This window comes from Armigeres subalbatus, chromosome 1 (genome assembly GCF_024139115.2).
Source record: "Armigeres subalbatus isolate Guangzhou_Male chromosome 1, GZ_Asu_2, whole genome shotgun sequence".
NCBI classification, from domain to species: Eukaryota; Metazoa; Arthropoda; class Insecta; order Diptera; family Culicidae; genus Armigeres; species Armigeres subalbatus.
In genome coordinates, this window is record NC_085139.1 from 147,353,855 (window position 1) to 147,379,377 (window position 25,523).

The 25,523-nt window shown below is 38.0% G+C and overlaps 1 protein-coding gene across 5 annotated transcripts in view; it reads right to left on the minus strand.

Moving 5' to 3' along the window:
* The window catches only part of LOC134205224 (forkhead box protein O), a 299,216-nt gene that overhangs the window by 268,189 nt on the left and 5,504 nt on the right, over nt 1-25,523 (minus strand). For all 5 annotated transcript variants that reach the window (XM_062680288.1, XM_062680287.1, XM_062680286.1 and 2 more), the window contains exon 2: nt 16,331-17,034. In XM_062680288.1, coding sequence (XP_062536272.1) covers nt 16,331-16,559 — 229 coding nt within the window. In that variant the 5' untranslated portion in view covers nt 16,560-17,034. The remainder of the gene's footprint in view (nt 1-16,330; nt 17,035-25,523) is intronic.

Below are 25,523 nucleotides of genomic sequence, written 5' to 3' on the forward strand. Positions count from 1 at the left end.
ACATTATTTATTGGCAAGAATTATCATGTGGAGTAAATCGGTCTTTACTATTTTGGTACAGATTTATCATAACAAAGCTCATTTTTCGTCATTGCAAAAAATAGCGTGTGCAACTCGTTGCAAAACTCGATTTTTTCAGCACTCGTAGTATTTATCCAACTCGGCAAGCCTCGTTGGATAAACGTACAACTCGTGCTGAAAAAATCATCTTTTTGCAACTAGTTGCACACACTACTATTTATGTATTGATTTTTGAGGGATACTTTGTATGGACCACATTTAGATCTTCTAAAGGCACATCTTTTTGTTGAAGACCCATGGACCTATCTCGTTTAGTTTTAGCGCAAACATTTTTGTCTGGGACCATTGTGCCTTGTACTCTACATCTATCACACCTCTCTCTTTGCCTAATAGTCATCTCCTCCTTTTTATAATCGTCTGCTTAGGATGAATAAATTGTGTCGCAGTTTTTACGGAAGTCGGGCAAGGGGTTCAAAAGTTATACAGAACTGTCCATCTTCTATACAATACCCAACCCTCCGCTTTTCCAAATAACCCTCTTACCCTCTCTTTATCCGACTAACCCTCTCTTTATTTGTCGACCCATAAGATAAAAACTTATACCAAACTCTTGTGGGCTTCATGGCCGTGTGGTTAGGGACCCGCCCCGGTAAGAAGGAATCTTTCCTTAATCGAAAAATTCTCCACTGGTCCACTGAGTGTTATGTCTCTTGTCCGTTTTCTCATGCTAGGTGTTAAGTAAGGGTATGCGATAAGACACTTTTTCCTAACGAAACGAAACGAAACGGAATTTAAAATGTTTGTGTTGATTCGAAACGAAACGAAACGAAATATATATTTACTTTCGAGAATTCGAAACGAAACGAAATTTTAATTTTTTTTCTGCGGATTTTTTATTACATTATGTACGCAATTATGAATTCATTTTCTCAAAGTCAAAAAACTGCTTTGCGACCAATAGAATTATAGTAACAGAAGAAGCAGTCTATGATAAATCGCCGTGTTCCCGTTTACCATTAACGATAAGGCAATACCCCAGCATTTATGCCGCTTTCAAAGCAATTCATCGTGGAGTGGATGCTCCCGAATATGATCAATTTTATATCAGTAAGTATGTATATAAAAATATAGGAATTGTGGGATTCATTTTGTATTCTGATTCAAATTCTATTTAAAACCTTATTTCATTGAGGACTGAAACTGAAGCGTGGTTTTATGGCATTGAGCTAAATCAAAACCAGAATACAAATATAGTATACGCAGATAGAGAATTGTTAATAAAATACATTTGCTCATTAGACGAATCCTCTGCACCTTTCTAAAATGCACAAAAATATGTCTTTCAGATTGTGTTTCAGAAATGCGATCGCAAAGTTTGTACGACTGCAGCTTGCTAGGTATGAAGAAAATTAAAATAAGAAATTTTTCCTTTTTCATACAAAAACTTGTTTAAAAAAGGATATAATTTCCTTCCAAATTCAACCTTTTTAAAGGAGGCTCGAAGACCCATAGTCTTATAGACGATCAACTCGACGAACCAGGCTATTGTCTGCTTGTCCTTGTATATGTGTATGTGCATATGAGGCATGCAAAAACCGTTGTCAAATTTTCATCCTCAACCGAATTCAATTGAGTGCAAGAAACAGCTGCCATGGACAGTATGAGCCGGTCACGCCCTTACACTCAATTTAGGATTAGGAGAGGAAATTAGTTTGATACTCAATATTATAAGATTATATGAGGAATGCTGGTTTGAGACATAAGAGGTGAAGAAGTTGGCGTTTAATAAAAAAAGAGACGTTCTAAAAATACTTTACAAGGGCCATTTTTGTAATTTTACGAAACGAAACGAAATCAAGAATTCAGATTTCGCCATGCTCAAATTTCGCGAAATTCCGCGGAATTTCGTTTCGAGCCACCTGAAACGATTTTTTTCGAAATACCGCATATGCTTAGTGTTAAGTGTTCAGTCTAACGACCTCTGGTCGAAGACGGTTTGCTGTCTTTTTTTCATAATCATGCCACTCCACCCACACCCTTCCATTTTTCCATTGACCCTCACATCACCACTATGATCGTCTCTTTAGGATAGAAATATAGTCCATGAAGTTCAAAACTTCCATAGAATGCCATAACTTATGAAATCATGAAGTTTGATGTAACGCATGATGATATTCGCCTATTTCCGTAAAATGACATCTATAACAAGCTGCACGGGTTCAGAACCAGAAACACAACTTGCATACACATCAACTATTCATCTACTTTAAAGCTGGATACTATCGATTGATACCAGCTATAGCGGTTAATGCGCAAACAAGGCAACGATGAGTCGGGTGATAAGCGCAATTCGAGTCTCAGGGACGTTCTTGAGTCCCTTTTGAAACGACATTGACTTTATGGCATGTCTTTTCCAGAAGCTTGAAGAAGCCTTCTTTAGACTGGAGAGGGAATCTAAGTGGATCAAACAAGTTACGAACACGTTAAAGACGAAGTGCATGGACAATGTAGGGTGCCAATTAAAATGACATTTTCGAATTCAAAAAAACGACATTGCTCACAAGTTTCATTTGCCCAAAATATGACCCCATGAAAAATTTGAGCTCAATCGGATATGATTTAGGGGTGCCTAAAATTAATCAAAATTTAGAAATTTTTACCCATGAAAAGGAAAAGTCAAAAGTCACAGTTTTGTATTTGATGCCAAATGACTTAAAAATGCATGAAACATCGAGATCTGAAGTTATTAAAAAAAACCCTGATTGATCCACCTAGCGGTGTTTGTGCCTTTCTCGTTCATTAGATATACTGAAAAAGATTTAGTTAGATTTTCTTGGCGTGTGTTTTGTATATAAATCGTATTTTGGCCATAACTTTTGATCCCATAGTCTGATCTGGCCAATTTGCAATAGGAAATGCATGAAACTTTAAAAATTATAATTTTTTTTGAAAATCGACTTTTTCGGGACTTCGGAAAAATTTCTTATGGCGAAAATAATTTGTTATCGAATTTAAAAACCGGACGTTACGCAAACATTTCATAAGCCCTAAAATATGCCCCTATGTAAAATTTGAGCTCCATCGGACATGATTTAGGGATGCTCAAAATCTTGCTATCAGAATTTTGAATTAGGATTTACGAAAACGTTTGCGTATCGTCCGGTGGTCCGTAAGTCGATGATACAAATTTCATCATCTGAAAAAAATTCAAATTCACTTAAAATTTCTAAGATAAAAAATCTTTTCCTTCCAAATTTTTGTTTTTCAAATAGCATCAGATCTCGACGTTTCATGCATTTTTAAGTCATTTGGCATCAAAAACAAAAATTCGATATTCGACTTTTCCTTTGTGACAATTTTCATGGGTTAAAATTTCCAAACTTTGGTGAATTTTAGGCACCCCTAAATCATGTCCGTTGCTCAAATTTTGCATGGGGTCATATTTTGGGGTAATGAAACTTGAGAGCAAAGTCGCTTTTTGAAATTCGATGACAATTTTTTCTCATACAGTTCTTTGGCACCCTAATGGACATCGGTAGCCTCTAACACTTGTTTGTATCGGTAGTAACGAAATCGAGGTGATGGTTAGCTGGACTCACAGATGACCACCGAAAAAGATACAACCAGAGGAATTCGGAGACACATCGTGACTTATGTAAGCTAATGAAGGAGCCGAATGAACCATGAATTGCATCAGCTGTTGGGAGAATTTGGTTGAGACTCCAGCTTTCATCTCCAATGTACAAGTACTGATGACATCATTAGTTAGGTCACACTGGTGCCTGCCACGTCAGAATGCATTTCAATGTAAGGAAGGGGGAGAAAATGATAATGCACTCACCCATTGCAAGCCGAATATACCTCTGCACTTGCCACGAGATCATGAGGAATTTACTGGAATTTTTATGTTAGGTTCGAGGGGCTGAGGTTCGTCTTGGTTAACGAAAAAGGAAGCGATGGATTCTTTTTAAATTGTATGTAGGGAACAGGCTTTTTCGTTCATTGCAAATTCTAGCAGTTTTTGCTAGAATAGTCAAGCTTAAGGTATAGAATATAAATGGAAACGGTATGGAAGTCCATTTGCAGTTTTAGCCATTGCTAGAACATGATTAAAATAAAGAAAAAATAGGAAGAAATTAGAAGAACTGAACGATCATAGGATTAAACCCCACGACCTCCTGTGTATGAGGCAGAAGCAGTAGACATATGACTACCAAGACCGTTATGTTTTTTTGGGTAAACGTTATTTTTGAAAAATTGTATTCTCGGGCTAAAATATTTCGGAGAAATGTTGTTTTCAGTGAAATATCGTTTTCAGAAAAATGGGTTTTCAAAGAAATGTTATGTTGACGAAATTTCAATCAGCGGATTGTACAATCCCAAATAACCTCGTATGATATGAAGAAAAAAAAAATATTTTAAGCCTGGTTTAGTTCCTCTATGTGTTTCTGGTCAAATAGTTGCCAGCATATCCATGAATTTTTATATAATTACTAAAATGTATCGTACGTTTCCCTATTAGTATCGTAAAATATGTCAAGGGAAGAGGGATTTCACAAGGGTCCAGATAGAAGTCACACAAAAAAGTGAGAATTAAGAAAAGAGAGTGTAAATGCCCGCATAATAGACTCAATGCATCTGATTATATTGCTTTAGATATTTATCCATGGACTTATCAAGGATTTTGTTAGAATATCCTTATAATATTTTCCATAAATTTCCTTTTCAATCAAATTAATCTCTTATGAAAATCTTGTGTTATTTCCATTAGAATTTACTTTTATGTTTTTCCTAAGATTTCAGGAATCTATCCACTACCAAGAAATCATTTTTTAATGCTGTCAAAACCACATTTCCTTATTTTCTTATTTTCATCGTATAATTGCTAAAAAAAAATTCTTGCTCCCAGAATTTTTTATCCTAATACGAATCTCCGAGAAATCATAATGCCAAACATTGCTGCAGGAACAAAACCAAAGGCTTCAGGAATGTATTCAAAACCTCGCCTCAGGGTTTCATAGTTCTTTTCGTAGTGTGCTTTTTGAAATTAATTCTGGCAAAAATGATTCCACAAAGAAATGCACTACAAAATAAGAGGAACGTTTATCGGAACAGTATTCGCGATCGATTCAATAGATTCTTGTGCGAAATATCACATGCCGCCAAACAGAACAGCACGAAATTGATCTGGATGAAAAAATACAACTCACGATGAAAACAAACGGAAACAGGTTTTCTAATGAAATGGGGATTCCCCAAAGGCCACAACCCGTAATTTTATGGAAACGTAAAAACACTCGAATTTTTAAAAAATCATCAAATTGTATCTGTATCTCAATTGTAATACAGCAAGATTCGAACTAAAATCATCTATCCGAACCATGTGATAAGTATATTGGCACATCACAGAAGAATCAACATTTTTAGATATACCGCGACAAGCATTGAATGATACCGAACTTCCTAACGCATTAATTTCTTCTTTGCTTTTCAAATGGTAAGCAAATGCAAATAATTTCTCTAATTCACTCTATCGTCTGGCTCCTTCATACCTGAAAACTGAAATTACAGAAATATGCCGCGGAGGCTTGTTTTCGATGCAACTGATGTCTTCTGGCAACTACCCGACATTAATCTCAGCAAATCGGTTTTGATTGACGTCATTCAAGCACTGTTAATAATTGAAAAAATACACTCGTACAGCCCAACTTTTGCCTTCGCGAGGTCAACATGGCATTTATCATTAGCATTGGCCTAGTAATTGATAAGATATCAAAAACTGCGATATGAATGATCGGCAAACGATTATTCGAGGAGCCAACAGGGCTGCTCGGCTTTGTCGCCACCCCGCAATCAATTCATCAATATTCCTTAGTTCCGCTAACCTTGCCGGCCTTGAAACATCGACAAAAGGTTATTCTGTTCTATGCGGTGTGCTCAAACCTGTGACAAAATCGTTTGTATTGCGAGTATTGAACTCCCCCAAAATTTAATGGCTCTCATTTTTTTCATAAGCCAATATGAGCCTAGCAGAAACAAAAGAATGGACGAGAACCTAAAAGCCACGAAACAAGTTAACCCATCCAAAGTTTATTTCTTCCGGGATTTTAGCATTTCTAAATTGAGTGTTAACAATTTGCGCTATTATATCCCCCTCTTTTTCCTATCGTTCTGCCGGGGTTGAGCTTCATCAACACCTGACGTGTTGCGGTGGTAGTGGATGATCATGCTGAGTTAGGCAGAAAAAAAAGCTTAACACCACTGCGCGCGGCTCTAATGAATTACCACCGCAGAGCAAAAATTCTATGATGAAGGTCGAAAACGAAACTGGTGGGACCGGTATTTTCTGCCAGTTTTATAGCTGATTTCCTCTCAAATGTCTATCAGCGGTCGGGCGGCCGGCCGATAGTTTAAAATATTGAGTGTAACCGATTAAAACGGGTGGACTGAGCAGCATTCCTATCGTTTAACCTGTACTTTATTATTTTCGTTTTAAATGGTTGAGACTTCCAGTCCTAGATTGGTTCGCCTCAAATGATCATTTCTTTTTTATTTATGCTCAACTAATTATGATCCAAATACGTATATTTGTTCATACCTTTTTAAGTAAACTAAATATTACATAAAAAATAAACACTTGATGATAGATCATGAAACATCCTAAAAATTGGAAGCTTCCCACTTGCTTTATCTTGAGAAAAGTTTAAAGATTTTTTAAAGATGAATTGTTCATGTTCCACTAATTTCAGAGCGGTTCCACCGTATTTCGTATTTTATGATTTGGTTGGATTTGGTTTTTTTTCAAGAGGCTCGGAAGGCTCCTTTCCGGAGGGTTTGAATCCTCATTTCAATGGCTTACAAGCCTCCTTTAAAGAGGCTAGGAAGGCTTCCTACAAGAGGCTCGGAATTCTTCTTTCAAGAAGCTTGGAAACGTTGGCTCAGAAGCGACCTTTCAAAATCCTCAGAAGCCTACTTCTAAATGGCTCGGAAGCCTCCCTTAAAAAGGCTTGGAAAACCCGCTTTCAAGAGGCTCGGATGTCTCCTTTCAAGACGCTCCGAAACCTCTCTTCAAGAAGCTCGGAAGACTTCTTTCAAGAAGCTCGGAAGCCTCCTTTCAAGAGGCTTGGACATCAGATTTTTTTTCCAAGGGACTTAGAGGCGGCCTTTCAAGATGCTCGGAAGCCTCTTTTCTTGTGACCCGGAAGCTGCCTTTAAAAGGTTTTAAAAGTTTGATTCAAGAAGCGCAGGATTCCACTTTCAAGAGGCTCGGAAGCCTCCTTCCAAATGCTCGGATCCATTCAATAGTTATAAAAGTCCTGTAGGAAGCTTTATGTATACACTTAATTTGAATTGGAAAGTTTCACGGAATAAAGAAAATTTCAGTCAACTTTATGGAGAGCCAGTACCCCGGGGACAAGAGAGGTAAATTAGGATGAATCGACACAGGGCCTCATTCTAAGAAATCGGTTGAAATATGAGTTTTGGCATCGTGATGAAATCTTGAGTTAAAACGGACTTGAACGAACAATGTATAACTTATTTTAATACCTTAGAAAGGGTAAATCAGTTGAATTTGCATTGCCTGTGTATAGAGTGTGTGTGGGGAGGGGAATTCATAAGAAAATGAGCAATTTAGTTCAACTTTTGAACCCGTTGAACACACATTCTTTATCTTAAGGAGACGACGATAGCATGTTCTTTGGAAAAGGGAAAGGGTGTGGGGGGAAGGGTATTGTTAGTTATTGATCAACTCAGTATTACTTCTGAACCCCTTGGCGGATTTCAACCAAATTTGGAACGATAGTGTGGTTGGGGATGCTTTTTGGTAAAGGGGGAGGGTGTGGGGGGAGAGGTATTGCTTAGTTATTGATCAACTCAGTATTACTTCTGAACCCCTTGGCGGATTTCAACCAAATTTGAACACACATTCTTTATGTTAAGGAGACGACGATAGTGTGGTTGTGGCTTAGGAAAAGAGGGAGGAGGGGTATTGCTTAGCAATTGATCAACTCAATGTAAGTCTTGAACCCCATGACCGATTTGAACCAAATTTGTAGATATGGGTAGGTCATTTTAAAAGGGGGAGGGTATGAGAGAGGGGTATTGTTTAGTTATCGATCAATTCAGCATAACTTCTGAACCAATTTACCGATGTCCACCAAATTTAGACTCCATATTCTCTGTCTAAGGAAGACTACATCAGACTGGGTAGGAGTGTCATAGCTGAAAGAGGGTATATGTATAGAACGAACAGTTTAGTATACCTTTTTATCGCATGGGTCAATTCGAACAAAATCTGTAAACACGTATTCTCTACCCAAAGGAAACTATTATAGAGAGGCTGAGATGGAATTTTGGGAAGCGGGAGGTTATTGGTGTTGGGTATTGTTTATAAAACGTCTTAACCCTTAAAGGCGCAAAGCGATTTTTTTAGAAATCGTCGAAAATATTTTTAACGTAAACCACTATTAAAAACATTAACATTAAACGTATTTTCGGTTTGTTGTTTTAAAACAACATTGCGCATTTAAGGGTTAATTTAAAATCCCTTTTATTTAGTTCATCCGAAGTTCTTTGACATTGTACAATGCTCCAAAAACAAATTGCCCAAATTCCTCAAAAATACCAAATCCTGGACAATAACATTTTCCCGGTAATCACATTTCCCGAAAAATGACTTTAACGAAAATGATATTTCCCGAAAACGATGCTTCCCGATACACATATCCCAGAATATGACATTTCCCTGAATGAAACTGGCCATTAATATAACACTGTTTGGCCTAAGGTCATTCGACATGAATGCATTTGGGAAGAGAATCAGAATCAGTAAAATCTTTCATAAAAAACATGCATTTGGGTATAAAGCAATAATAATTGTTACCCTTCATCAGAATCATGGTTTGCCCAGTGAAAACCATTGATTAATGTGTTTCCTTCTTGATGGTGGTTGTGACTGCATCTTTAAATGTAGGCATTTGCCCGGAACAAGGCAACGGTGGGTGTAATCCCTTCTTTAAAAAGATGCGTTTGCCCGGAATAATGCATTGGTTGAGGTTTTTCCTTCTTTAAAAATAGACGTTTGCTCGGAATATGGCTATTCAAATCCACGATCTTTTCTTCAAAATAAGTCAATGTTTCTTGAAGTATTTTTCTAATCAAATGATGAAGTATCAATAAGTAAACATAATTACTCTGTTGACCAATTGGTTTTATCATTTTCCGATTGTGAAAAAAAAACTGCGAACCAAACTGGCAATTCCGAGCAAGGCTGGGTACATAAAGCTAGTATATTATATACCGATCGAGTAATTTCAATTAATTGTGGTGATGTCCGTTAAAGTGTGTGTGAATGTCTGTATGTGTGTGAGCAAAAATGATCTTAACTCATTTTTGGCCACTTACCCTATTTAATTCACTTAACTATTTAGGTCACTTCGACCTGCGATCCCTTCAAAGGAACATAAATAGTTCCACTGGGTAACCCTATTTGTTAAATATTGTTTGTTCATGTTCACCACTTCCTTACACACCATAAGCCGATTTACTCACAACAAGTTTTATTCGTCAGAGAATGTTGTTCCATTGTTCCCTATCAAAAATGGGCTGGATCGGACAATGGGCTCAAAAATTATGACCAAAATACGTTTGATGAATCTATTCTACCTTCCTTGTTAGTTTAAGAAGTTCTACCCAGTGAATTTTCAACACCAGAAGCTAATAGTGCTTTTTTGATCATTTTAGGAAATATGTTGTGTCAATTTGTCTGTGACTTGAATATACTATTAAAACCTTCATATGACCATTAGTATTTTATCCAGCATCGAACAGGCTTATTTCAAGCCAAAAAGTGACCAAATTCTGTAGGTTTTGTAGATTCATTCATTTCAAAGTCCATCACCTGGTCTTAGTCCCCGGCTGGATTCGAACAAACTGGAGTGTTCGCCCGAAATCTTCACACAGTTTTGCATACCATTGCGCACCCAAGCACCGTTGCTTTGATCAGTCTAGTAAGCTTCCCAGGGAAGCTGTTCTCGTCCATAATTTTCCATAGCTCTACGCGGTCTATACTGTCGTATGCCGCCTTGAAATCAACGAACAGATGATGCATTGGGACACGGTATTCACGGCATTTTTGAAGGTTTTGTAGAATATGACAAAAATCAATACTATGCCGAAAATTGGTCCCATACCCCAATTGAAGCCACAGAAAAAAGATGTTTTTAACTATCTGTGTTTTTAATGTGTTTTGCATAATTAATAATTTTGGCCAAAATACCTTCTTTTTTATTGTGCGTTGGTTGAATGTTTTAGATATCTACAATACTAAAAAAAAACTCAACAAAGAAAAAAAATCCGAAAGAATCTCTTCGGACAAAAATCCGAAGAATTTCCCGAAAAAATAGTTTTAAAAAATCCCCAGAGGACTTACCGACGGATATCCTCAGAAAATTCTGTAGGAATTCTAAATGAAATTTCTGGAAAAAATCGAAAGCTTTCTTGGCGAAATGTTGATGAATTTCTCGAGTAAATTGCAAAGAATTTTTAAATTAAGAAAATTATTTTGAGCTTTTTAGTGGAATGTCTTCGCTTGTCATAAGAGGAGTTTGTACCATCCTTTCAATTCCACCACTTGATTGTTCCTTGACAGATACGTATTTCGACCTAAACAATAAGGTCGTCTTCAGTGTCTCGTACTTGTCTCGACTCAGACATTTTGAAGTATTCGGCAAAAACTTTCTGAATAGGGTTTCTTACCCCATTCCCGGCCTAACATGCATACGACTGCATTATTTAAATGATATTTATGGCAGGAAGCAACTTTTCCTGAATTTTGTGGGCCGTGCAATACTGCAATGGGGTTTTCTTCTGCTTAAAAATAGGTATTCTTGCCAAAAATCGTTTGAAAAAGCTTTTATTTGATTTAAATTAACGAGGTACAGCACTCATTTCAGTCATAGCGATTGCATTTCCGGCCCACTTCAAACTAGTTTCCGGCCTAAGCAAAATTTTACTCAATCTCTCAACATCTTACTCTCATTCTCTCTCAGCACGGTAGAAAATGCGACATAAACAAAACTATGCACGACAACATGATGCCAGATGGTATAATTTATAATCATTTTTATTTGATTGAAAGGATATATTCACTCATCCAAATTCCTTTCAAACACTTAAAAACTATTTTTTTTTTCACTTTTTGAAATCGAGAGTATTAAAAATAACATGATAGTCTCAACGTATTGGACAGTTTTCCTATTAAAGATGAAGGACTATTTTCACACTAAATAAGAATCCTGGCCATTTGGCAGCTCGGTTAGGCCGAGGTGAATTTTTGTTCGGTTTGACAATACATTTTTAAATGTATTCTAATATGTTTATATAAGTTCTAGTTATACGAACAAATAGAAAAAAATTAAGTGCGAGAATTATTGTGTGGTGATTAACAGCTTCATGCAATGATTGTATCGAGAACTGTGATGATTTTCAGGTAGGTGTTTATATGATGATACCGTTTTGTAAAAGTGGAAAGACTCACTTCGGCTCAGTGGTGTAGCAACGAAGAGCGAATGTTCGGAATCTACATTTTTATTTTCTATAATTGGATCAATTAGGAGTGAAATAAATGGTTGAAAAATATTGAGTATTGTGCGAAATAAATGGGAGACTTTTTAAAAATTATCAATCATAAACCTATGGCTTCCAAACAGTATAAATCCTTAGTTATCTGTGCAGTGAGCCGGGAATCGCGTCCATAAGCCCAAGTAGTGATTTACCCTAATTTCCCAAAAAACTCTGAGAAAATTCCAAAGAGTTACCGGAGGAAATTTAAAATAATTTCTCAATCTCCGAAGAACATCTCGAGGAAATTTTGAAGGATTTCTGAACGATATTCCAAAGAATTTATTGAAGAAATCCTGGGGAATTTTTCTAAGTAATGACGAAGAATCTCAAGGGGAAGATGCGGAAATTATCCCGAGAAAATTCCGAAGAAATTCCAAAGAAATTGCTGAAAAGGAAGAATTTCTTGAGGAAATTCCGAAAAGTTTGCCGACGAACTTGGAAAATCCAAAAAAAACATTCTTAGGTCATTTAGGGGAAGGGGCCCCAAAACGCACCCTCTTCCCCGGGGCATAATAAATCTAGACCAAATATTATGTAGGTTAGGCAAAATAAGATATCAAAATAGAAGAAAACCGGAAAAACCGAATTTTTCCACATTTTGTTGAAAACATTTAATATTTCGGCGAGGCAAAACGCCCTAGGGGGACTAACCTACAATGAACTATGCGTCTCCACGCACGTTCCATACAAGAATGCTGGGGTGGCATTGCGCATCTCGATTCGAACGTAATTTTATCGAGTCGATCATGTTTGGCATTACGGCTTTCGATTCGATCTCGAAAACGACTCATCGTTCGAGTATGCTCGAGGAGGTACAAGAATAACGAAGTGTTTTGGCATTATGGATACTCGATAGCAAACTGGAAACGACTCAAGTCGAATGAAAAACACTCGTCACCTTTATAGCTTTCGAATGTTGTTCGAGAGCGATTTGTTGCTGAAAGTTTTTAATTAAATTTATTTAATATTATATTTGTTATTATTTCATAGTTTCCAGACAATATGCAATCCCTAATTATCCCGAAATCCGCGTAAAAAACGACTTCAACTAAAATCTTTTTTGTTTCTGGCAGTTTTCACGTCGATCACGTCACGTTACGTCGAAAATCGATGGGTGTATATTTCAAAATCTACGTTAAAATAGTTGAGTTAAATAAAAATAAGAAAGGTAAAACGCGCAAGAGATAACCCAAGTGCATTTAACTAAAACACATGGATACATCAAAGTAACTTATTATCGAAGCTTTCTTTAGCTTTAAATTATTAGCTGAAAATTGGATCTGTGGCATAAATTCGAGTAAACATAAAACTTATAATTTGTGTCGTAACAATATCTCAATTTACAAAACATATCGTATCGGCATAATGTTCTAATCGGTTACAACTGCTCAATAAATAATATTCCTTTTTATAGTCATTGAGCGCAATTTGCTTGTTTATAAATTAACTGCCAATTCATGCCCTGAAGGATGCCTTTCCAACAGGCAACATGCTACACGCAGATGAAATTACTCTTGTTCTCTCTGTTTACTCACATTCGCCATGCGCTGAAGGTTGTCTCTCCAGTGGGCGGCATACTAAACACGGAGACAGCTATCTCTTATTCTCTCTGTTTACATTTCGTTTGACAGAACATACTCGATTGAGCTAGTACAGCACCATTCGAAATCTTGTACTGTGACTGAATGAAGTCGAACGAAATACATAATGCCGCAATTTTTTCGAATCGAATGCAAAAACGTACGAATCGAGTGATTCGATTCGAGATGCACAATGCCACCCCTGATTTGCCGACGCGTGGTGCTTTGTTCCCAAAGAGCAGCCAGCTAGAAGGCGTTTTGCCTCATGAGTTTCCGGCAACGAAATATCACCACTTGTTTTTAATTTGAACATCATCAATATGATTAAGATTTTCTATAGTTTTAAAATGGCATCAGCTAGCTATATTGTTTAACTGTTGCATCAGATAAAAATTAGTAAATTCGTTACTTCTAAGAGATTGAAGAAGTCTTTGCTTAGCTAGGGAATAATGCCCCTCCTTCCCCTACTGAAGGGACTCAAAGAATTTTCCTAAGGAAGGAAGCACCTAAGTAATTACCGAAAATATTTTGACAAATTTTACGAGAAAATAAGAAAGAAACTTTGACAAAATTGCTAAGGAAATTCCAAGAAAAGCTGGGTGAATCCCAAATAAATTTCTAAGAATATTCTTAGGAAATTACCGAAAAATTGTCGAGGAACTTTCAAAGAAACTTGCTAACAAACTCTGAAGAAAATGCCGAGGAAATTCCAGAAAAAAATCGTGAGAAAATTGTAACAAATTTCTCAAGGAAACTTTCGAAGAATATCCCGACGAAATTTCAAAGATTTTTTAAGATTTCCCGAAGAATTTTGTGAAGAAAGTCCGAAAAAATTTTGAAGACTTTGCTGAATAAGTTTTGACGAACGAATTTCCAAAGAATTTTCCATAAGAATTGCGAATAGTTTTCCTTGCAACCTTTCGAAGAATATCCCGAAGAAATTTCGATGAATTTGTCGAGGCGATTCCGAAGAATTTCCGATAGAAATGTGGTAGAATATTCCGAAGAATATCTCAGGGATATCCTGAAGAATTTACCGAGAAATTTGCAAATAACTTCCCGAGGAGGTTGCGATGAAGTTTTCGGGAATTTCCTAAAAAAGAGAAGAGCTTCTTTTAAAAAACTGGGATATTTTTATCATATCAACAAATTTCAAAAAATAAAATCCTGGAGAAATCTTTTAAAACTTACCGGCAATAAATTGTGATATTGCTAAAATGATTCCCGTCCCACCGAAAATGCCGCCGTCGCCGATCAAGCTCACGGCAAACGCCGCCGGCGTTTTCGGGACCTCTAATGCCCAAACCTGCTTTCAGACGGGCGGGGCCTTCGCTTTTATATTTATTTGTTATTTTAAATTTGACAGAATTCCAAAAGTTCTTGATTTTGGCAACAAAAATATAAAATGTTTAAGGGGGATTAAAAAAATTATTTCAAAATTCTACATATTTTTAAGAAGCTTTGGAAAATTGGTAATTTTTTTATGTTATATCTTGTTTTCGTCTGTATTACTTTCACGGTGTCTCTATGGGGGAATATTATTCTCAGTATCTCTGAAACACCCACCACGCGAAAGTGTTTAGTCTCCAGTTCTATCGGCAGTTCTAGAACAATTTTTTATTCGGTGTTTTTAGTGCAAACTCCATATAAATCCTATTCACCACCAAACTCACCCCCACCAAAAATGTATGGAAAAATGATCCCCGATAAAACATTTTATAATTGCACTTAAGTGAAAGAGAAAAGCCTATACAATCATATAGTGGGTGTTTCAGAGATACTGATTTTTCGAAAATAAGTTTCTTTGGACAAGGACACCGTAACTTTAAGTTGTTTAATATTTATATTTTGGTATTTTCCACAACTAAACCAATTCAATACTGCCGTAATCTAACAAAAATGACGTACATGCTATTTTTAAAAAGTAGTGTTAACGAGTAGTGCTCTTTAAGGTGAAACTTTCCAGAATCAAAAAAAAAAAATACTCCTCGCAGTTTCAGAAGCACCAATCTTAACAAAGAAGCAACGAATAACTGTCATATTTATATTTTAGCTTTGCTGCGTCGCAGCAAGCGTAGAATAAAATGATGACGTTGCTTCAGTATTGAAAGTGGTGACCTTGAAAACGCGAGGTGGAACAACATTGGATTCCGAAAAGTTCGTCCTTTACAAAGAAATGGAAAACTTGTATGTTATAGTTTGGCGCATACGTCACTATTAGATTACGACAGAATAGAAGTAAAAAGCTTTGAATAATTCAATACTTCAAAGTGAAATGGAAATTTCCAAACTTTGAATATGGTGAAAAATCGTCATTAAGAGCACTTCTCACGGAATCCAAGTTTCAAAGTGGTCGCGTTTTCGGGGGCACACCACTCGATACGGAGGCCGCGCACAACTGTCATTTTTGTTGATTTAGCTTTGCTGCGTCGCATGATGAATATTCAAGAAATTATTCCAATGGATTAAAAGCTGGAAAAACAAAAATTCAATGAATTTAACATTTGAAATTAATAAAATTGCTTGGTGTTTTGGAGAAAAGATTTCGAAAAAATCAAAAAAAGTCTACTTAGGAAGAAGGGTATTAAAATGTGAAAATTTGGTCTACGTGGTTTATGGACAGCCCCTAATGCATTAAATTGGCCCAAGAATATTTCCTCATGGAACAATCCTACCGAAAACAATGAAAGATTGTATTTAAATTGTTGTTGTACGTGATTTTTAGGAAAATCATAAAGGATGTTTTTTGATTATTGATCTCATTAGGATACTCTGTATCAAAGGTTTGTTGAATGATTGGATACGATCCACTATTCATATATGTACGTATGATATGGTAGATGAGGCTCTGAATTAAAAAAAAAATAATCCACTGCCTTTCAAAGTTGGCCAATTATTTCTTTCTAATTACAAAACTATGTATAGTACATACAGAAACAACAAGTAGTTGCGAATCCATAATTAATCGTGAACATCATTAAACCATCCATTTTTTGCCAGCCCAATTCAACACAATGAAAACGAAAGGGTTAACAAAAGCAAACCGCAATAGGTAGCCAGGGAATGGATAGAACAAAAACCATGTACAAAAAAAATATACTTGCCTGCACTTGCCAACTGTTGATTACTACACTTATTGCTTTCGGATTCTGCTTCCGGTTCGACAAAGTTCTCCGGCCGTGGCAGGGGCCATGTATTGGAACGGGCACGAGTCTGCGGCTCGAACGCACCATCTTGTAGCTCGGCGAGGGCATCCATTGGAACACCATCGTTGGACAGACCTTCAAGGCCACCGCGTGGAGAAGCCGGCCACGGTGATCCAAACGAATCCATACTTCTTACCCGGCGAACCCGATCTACCGTACCCGGAGGATAGCTTTTGTTTACGGTCCGTCACACGATCTAGTTTGAATTGCGCTCTTTTCTCGATATTGGATGTATGTATTCTCTCACGTAGTGCGGCACGAACGTGTAGAATCGACTATGTTTACTCACAATCCACTTGTGCTAATATTCTCGTCGCAAAATATTTAGGTATGCTAACTTTTTGATGTCGTCTTTCCAGCACAAACAAACACTCGTTATAAGGCTGACCGGCACTCCCCCAAGAGGGCCAAACACTTCTGTTTTACTTTATTATATGATTTTATTCTTTCACTTGACGTCCGTATGACGTCTGTTTACTTTTTCACCGTTCACTTATTCAACCTGATAACGTATTTCATTGCTGTACACAAACAACTAGCCTTTTGCTCTTCACTACCGTTTGGACCACTTTCATTCAAAACAAGTTCTTTTTTCTGCTAATCTGAAACCAAGGAGAGAACTTTATTGCAACATGATCGGAGGACTATCATCAGTTTTCATTCCATAATTGCGTCAAAGAAGACCGATGGCGAGGAGGAACCGGTGAAAAGCAAGGTCCCATCCATATTCCGCCTGAGACGCTTACACATTCAACCACGAAATCCAATGGGATAGGCGTGAGAAATGATCATTCGTGCGGTTATTGCGTTGCGCAATTTTTTCTCAAATGGTCTTCACGTAGGTATAGCGTAACAAATATGTATTCAGAACACGCGCGCGACACACATCAGAATTGTATGTCTTCCTGAAATCACCACCATCTGAGCCGATTCACCTCTGTCCTAGCCCTTTTACAATCCCCACTATATTGATGACGACAAAATCCGTTCTTTCAGAAGATGAGCGCGAATTACACAAAATGTATCACAGCTAAATATATTTTTGTAACGCGATGTTTCACGCTAGCAGAACGGCATTTTGCCTGCCAAACTACCATTACTAAAGCGCACCGCTGCGCACAAGTTCAAGTAACTAGTGAAGATACGTCGCGACGCAACGAGCACAACAAGCATGGCTAAGAGAGCTGTTTTTATTTACATTCGCTAAAGTGACTCCGCACCGACGGCTGACTGACCAACGACTACCCTCACCTTGCGCATCGGCCTACCAACATTAAGGCGGCGGTTGATGATGGAACAAATACACAGAAATTCACGGGATCCCTTACCCAGCAGTTAGTGAGTACAGCCATTGGTGGATCAACTGGGGGGAACGGGTAACCGCGAAATAGAGCCAGGCCAATCTGCTAAGCCGTATAGGGAGCAGCGAGGTAGACGTTCGGTCATCGAGTAAAACTCGTTCTTCTCGTGTATAGAAACAAGAGAGAGAGGATAAGAAGCAATGTTTTGGTGAGCTCGAGTAACGTGACTTGGCGAGATAGGGAGTAAAGTCAGATAGGGATAGAATATTTGAATAAACAAATAAAGGTTCTAATCTACGATTTAGATAGTGGGTTTCTGTTCCCGTATTCCACACCACGTACCCATATTAACCGTACTTGCCAATGAAGTACTCGAACAATAAATGTATAATGAAAGAATGAAACGGGAAATGTCGAACCCAAACCGTATGATTGCAAATATGACTGAAATTGAACGGCGTGATCAGTAATGAAGTAGACACCCTACAACACGCTGTTGCGGAGACATGATAATAAACTAAAAATCAACATAACATGTTTTTAGACTTTCTCAATTAGAGAACTCCTAAAGGCAGCAAAGTATTACTAACATTCTTTTTTGTATAACATATATTATATTGCTGTTCAAGTATTTCTCAAGGAATCATTTGTATCCAAAGCACCTATTCAGAAACGATGCTTTTCAATGAATTGCATTTTGAAAATTTTGCTTTATAGCTTCAGAATTAACTTTCCCCTTAATCCTAGAATCTGTATATACCCTTCGACATTCTTCGTTGGAAATTCATAGAACCCATTGTTTCATCCAGAATGAATTACTGGCAGTAGCTGATTTTCTATCCGCCGCTGTCACATCCAGTCGCTATAGTATATGCGCAAAATAGCCAGCATGAGTTAACCACCAGAAATTTGTATGGCCAAAGACATCTAACGCGGGTTTTCTCAACACTAGGAACTTTTCATGAAAAACTATTTGGTACCGGTTATGTAGGAAGGTGTCCGCTACTACGCCTACCAAATATTTTTTCGATGAAGGTGCTTAATTTTGAGAAATCGGAACCTTAGATGCCTTTCGCCATACTGATTTCAGAAAGTTAACTCCTAGTGTGCCGCTGTAAGCACGCTCAAAGCAGACGATTCATTGCATTACATGTTTATATTTAGATAGAGCAATTCAAATGTGGTGTGATGTAGACACATCACATATGCACAACCAAAACAAACAACCAAAACAATTTAAACATACAAGAAAAAACAGTTTACAACTATTTTATTTTTCGTATTTATGCTTAAACCACATTGAAGTAGGAAGCTTCGAAATATTCTTTCATGCGGTTTCTTTTTGACTCCCAACTCCATAGATATTACCATTGGCGTAAATAAGGGGGGGCCGGGGGCGGCCTGGCCCCCTCCAGACCTACTTGTGGCCCCCCCCAGAAAATTTTGAAAAGTAATTCCAACTTAGTCAGTTTTTATTTCATTTACATATTTCCTACATATTTCTTAATTTTGATTATGAATTCTATAAACATATTTTTTGTTGCGTTATCACATCTATGACCATTTGTTCAGCAAAGCATCGAAATATTTAAGTTGGACCCCCGGGAACATTTTCTCGATTTTTAAGCTAAAATCAATGCCGCTTCTAATTCAGTTGCTAGCTTAAAATAATAAATTTGTTCTGCATTTGTTTGACTAGTATCCTGGTCGCAGAAACATAAAAACTTAATTGTATTAAGATATAAATATTTCTGTTCTATTAAACTACCATCCGCTTCAAAAAAGACTGAAGCAACTACATCAAAATGAGCACATGTACACAAATCCGGTCAATGAAATTTCGAACGACCATTCTTTCGAAAATCTTCGAGTTAATCAAAAGGTATGCCGCAAAACAGTTGATCAAATTCTGGCTATATAATTCTGGCACAGAAAGATATAAAATTATTAAACTTAAGAATCTTTGTTACAATGACAGAAAAATCAACAACGCATTCCATTGAAAGTATTAGGACAAAACTTAGGCAACCTTCGCACTCACAACAGAGATTGCATTAAAGAAATATTTTTATAATCCTCAAAAGATCTTGTTCCATTTAATTTTTTGACGATTTCATAAGGATCATCGGAAAACTCTTTTGTGCCTGCTTTAGTTAGAATTTGTTTTTTAGGATAAAAAAAATAGATTTAGAAACCAGTTCGTATCAGAAAACATTTCTTTTGCAGCACAATTCAGATCGATTTGGTTGCTTCTCAAGTCTCTTTGATTTTTGCAGAGAAATCTCTCACCTATTCAGAAAACTATAATAAAGCCTCTTCCTAACGTCAGTAACTACAAAAACCCTATGTTATTCTGGAATTTGATTTATGACTCATAATTTTATGACTCATGGAATTTATGACTCATAAAAAACACTTTAGGATTCCAAATTTGTGTTCATCGGTACTTAACTATTTCAGCACATAGCATACATTTTGGAATTGCATGAATACTTATATTGATTATGACAAAATTTCGTGGAATTTATTCCACATCTAAAGAGTTTCAAAAATTTCAAGTTTCAAAAAAATCGAGATCTTTATGCATTAAGTAATCATGGAAATGCTTGAAAACTTTCAGAAATATACTCATATCGAATTTCATTTATAGATAGAAGAAGATCGAAGAAGATTCTTGAATCTTAGATTAAACACTTAGGGTAAACGATCCGATAGTTGTGGGTGTTCCTGTAGTTGCGGTATTATAGTTTTTAGAGAAAATACGAATTTAACGCAGCAACCCGCATTGTCAGTCAATCAGTTGACATGTCACAACACGAAAGAAAAGAAAACGGCTTGCAAATTCCCTCAATATCGGTAAAGTATTACTAAAAACCTTATTTTTGTTTTACCTTTGCACCAATAGTTGCGGTAGTGTTCCAATAGTTGCGAATACCGTATGAAACCAATGAGATTCACAACTATGTATAGGAACATGAATTACAAAATATCGCAATTATTGGAACAAAGCACCAGTTATTGGAGGAACGTTTTTAGGAAGCAAAACTGGATTCTGTTACAACTTAAAGACTCTTCGTGCAAGGAAAAATTAAAGAGCTTTCGGATACACCCCCAAGGTAAGCAAAATGAAGTATAAATTTGGTGCAATCGATCAAATAACATTGGAAAGTGCTTAGCTCCTCCACTATTGGATCTTTTGCCCTATCCACATTTAGTAACATGGATAAGACAAGTTGACACAGACACAGCGTTTCGAAGCAATCACAGCATCATTGGAAATCAATTGTATTATTCGCGATTTTTTTATGTTAGTTCTAGGACAAATGAGCGATAAACTTAGTCAATCAATTTCTATTGCAATCCATGCGCACAGTGCTTTAAATCGCCTTTGAAAATTACATCCCACCAACTGGTGCCATGGCCCCCCCTAGACCGAGACTCTAGTTACGCCTATGGATATTACCCAAGGAAGAATTTTCTAGACTCCAGAACTAGACTCTGGAGAACTCGTAGCAATCGATAAATTATTTAATTCGTGTAAAATTCTCGTCAAGTTCGCCACTCTCTCTACTCACGCTATATTTCGCCTATAACTAGATTCTTTCTGTCGTTTTCTAATATTCTTGACATTACGTGACAATGGCTATTTTGTATTTAGATATTACTAAAAAAAATAGATTTGCTTTGTATTCCATTGTTGCTTTGGGACATCAATAAAAAAAGTGCACAAATGTTAAAATAGAATCAGCTCTTAAAAGTGCATTTTTAGTTGTCAAATGCATGGCAGCTTCTCCTCAACCGATCATATGATGTTCCCGAAGGTCTCCGGTCCCCAAAGAAACCATACACCACCAGCGAATCAGAGATGTAGGTATTATAAAAAATGGCACTAGAATGGGATCAAACCGGTTGCAATCGAACCGATCGTTTAGGCGCTGTTCGCACCTCAGCGAGCGCAGCGCGCTCAAACCCGTTCGATTAAAATGCACTCACTCACTTGGCTCCGCGAGCAGAGCTTCGATTGATCTTCTGGATCACCAACAATATTAACAGCGCCGAATCTTCCGAAGCAGCTGTGGGATATGGTTCGAACCCATCAGCTCCAGCAAGATGTTAGCTGAATAATTATCTATGCACATGTTTGAAGAATTTTCGTTTTCGGAATACGCAAACAGCCGGGACCATGTTACTTCATTTGGATTTCAATATTTCGAATTATAATAACAAATAAATGCCACGGAAAGGGTCTTTATTTCAATTGGTGAGATAAAGCGATCCAGAGGAATAAGGTTCGACCACTTCGGATCGTTATCACTTTGATGATTTGTAACAGAATGCACGAGAAAGCACAGTAGAACTATTCTTAACATCATCGAAATGAAGACAGGTCAAGCCCCGGAAGGGACATACTATCAGAAGTAGAAGTAGAATTGAATCAAATTATTCTTATCCCACTTTCAATAGATGGTGCGCCCGTGGCACAAGCGATCCGATCGTCTTGGTGTGTATACCGCTATAATGGCATGGATTCTCAAACTCAACTCCCACATGGGAGCTAAAAACTTAAGACGTAAATTGTTCTGCACCCATTGATTATAATCCGATTTATCCACTTAATTTTTTTATTTTTGTTGCAACTTTATGCTTGAATGCGAAGTGCAAAAAAAAATTGAGCTTATGTGAAACATGACGCGCGGGATTTTTTTTATTTTTCCATCGGCGGGGCACAGGCAGAGGGTGTTGCTGAAAGTTGTTCGGACGAATATATCATTTGGCCGAACAAACCATTAGCCCGAGACCTATCTGGCCGAAAACGTCGTTTGACCGAAATCGACATATGGCCAAAAATGTTGTTTAGAGGAGAATGTCGTTTCGCTAAACAGGTTTTTGCGCGGGATTTAATTTGAATTAATGAATCAATTTCACTCCCAAACGTGGGTGAAGACGAAACATTGCAATTCTTTTCCGACAAAATATCTTAATTTGGACTTCACATAAATCATGTTATAAATTAGCAAAATGCATATTCAGACCTTTTATTGACAAATTCTATTTTAGACTTCTGTGAGTATACATCATTATCACCTTTGTGGGAAAACGAATCGCACAGCAACTGTGTATTCAATATTCCTCAATAATGGTTCTCTCCCACAACTGGAAAGTGGGAATAAGCAGAAATACCAGAATATCATAAAGCAAATTATGACGGAGCAAAACGTATATTGAATGCAATAAACTGGCTACATTTTCTAACATTTGAAGGAAATGTCAACACTGAAGTACGCAAGTTCCACAAAATTATCCTAACGCTAATTTCCACACCAATGAATAAAAAGAACCCAAACAACAAACTGTCAAAACTGTCTTAAAAATAAAAAACAAAATAGAAAAATAGAAAAACCACCAGCACATAAGTTATACAAAAAAACAGTTTTTTTTCTTTATTTCTTAGAATTTTGAAATGACTTCAGTTCTTCACTTGATATTGGCAGCACTAACTGAGCAACTGTCAAAAGTGGGCGCTGAAACAAGCGACCCTCAGGCCCAATCTAGGGACTTTCCGCAATCAGAGAGTACAATACATAATAATTACCAAAGAAAACTATAACAACAAACTCTAAAAAAGGTGAAACATTTGGTTGGTTCATAAAATTAAGTTGGTCGACAAAACAGGACATCAACCACGGTCTTCCGCGGTGGGAGTCTCCATCGATCCAATGGTTGAGTCGCGGAGTTCTCCGGTGTTCAATCACTGCAGCCAGAGAGGAAACCCAACCTAAACGCATAACATTGATCCATAAAACTGACCAAAAAAGGGAAAACTTTTCAGAGTGAAGGACTTTCGCAAAAAACTATTCAGAGCGGAGGATTCCCGCAAATAAACTGATCAAAGCGTCATTTGAATATTCAGATCGCATTCAAAAACAAAAAATAAATCGCAGGAAGCATGGTGCACTCTGAGAGCGGCAGCTTTTGTATTCCTGCTACATAGGACTTGGTCGGTTGGTATCAAAACGAGGAGTGCTCCGAAAGTCCAGGCTGGATCTAGATCTTGTGGTACAGTCCTCCATCTTTGAGCAGATAGGCTGGCGGTATCTCGTATGTTTGTTGGTATTCCGTAGCTGGAGCGAGAAATGTCAAACTTTGGACACCGGCTGATCACATGTTCCACTGAATTTTGTGCTTCGCAGATGTCACAAACGGAACGTAAGGCCTCCCACGGAAATTATGTGAGAACCCAAGCAGCACAACTTGTTTCACTACTACTACTACTTTGATGTTTTTCCAATGCTATCAATGAAACTGAATAGAAACAAGGTGCTTTTTGGAAGATGTTGCATGTGCTACTTGGGAATCGGGTGTGGCTGATGCGGAGGCGGAAAAAGACTTGCTGGTCCTTGAGACTGGGCATGTCGTTCCAGGATGCCGTGGATCCCTTGACCTTCCGCAATTGCGTGGTTCTGGAAGCAGCCCATTGGTTTCCCGTTTCCCATTGGTTGGCTTACGTTCTTTTTGATGTAGGCCTTAGCATCAGCCAGTGAGAATGTCCACAGTGACATTCCCTGGCACTGCATATCCCCGGGAATCCAGGCGAAAGTTGGCGACGGTTGTTCGTTAGCGAGGATGAACCGGATCCATGGGTGTTTCGGGTGATCGCTTTGTAGCGCAGCGATGGCACTGGCGGAATCAGTCAGAACTAGGACCGGTTTGACGGAGGGGGTAGTAGCGGCATTCAACAGATCTGCGGTTTCCGCCGAGAGGACGCTGCATTGTGTAGGAAGGCTGTCCGAGACCGTTAGGTTGCTCCCAGTAACGTATAAGCCATCAGTGTATCGATGCTCATGGTTCTTAAACTCGGCGACCGATAGTCGAAGAACTTCCGTTTTGTCTTTTAAAGCACTTCGCAATGGAGCTGTTTATGTTGGCTGTAGCGAAGTGCCAGCTCCTGGCTTCATGCCAGTGGACCCTAGCCACCGTGGGGAGACTGGCGCCAGTCATCGGGTGCATTATCCGATCCCCTTGAACAAGGAAAAGGTTCCTATGGTTATCGGATGTAGCGGTAGCGTATGCAGCGTCTTCAAAGCAAATATCAGCTTGCACACGATGGCGAAATGGGAGGACACGTGCTTCGGCGCAGGCAGCCTTAGCGGGTGTAGAAGGAAAAAGTTCGAAAGCTATGCGGAGGTATTGGTTGAAGCCTGAGGAGAGTATGTTGACAAGCTCACAACGTGCTACATATGTAAGTCAGATCCAGTTCGTAAAGCAGTCTGCAGTCAACGCTTGGCCGATGCGATGCAAGGTTAACAAGGTTGATCCTTTGTTTGCAGCCGATTTTGACCGCTTGAAAATGAGGGACAAAGGTCAGTCCTTGGTCGATGCAGACTTCGAGGACCTTGACGAGTTTCCGGTTTGAGATCGGCTACCCATTAATCTTCCCGAGCAGCACAAGTCAGACAAAAATGGTTGCAGCAACTTGATCTAAATCTGATCACATATGAGTTGCAGCAACCTATGTGAAGCATGTGTGCTGCTAGGGTTGAGACTAGGGCCAGTGAGAGGATGCCGTCCTTCGCACACATGTCCGCGGACGCTTATTCCAGCCGAACGATGAGGCCCACCCATTAACTGCACTAACCGCTGCTTGGGTTCAGACACGCGTTCACGCCGGAGTGTCTCCGACTGTCATAAGCAGAATGTCGTCCGCGTAGACGAAGATGTAGATGTTCATAGGGAGGCCATTAAAGACCCCATTCATGGCAACTTGAAACAGGGTTACTGCCTGAACAGAC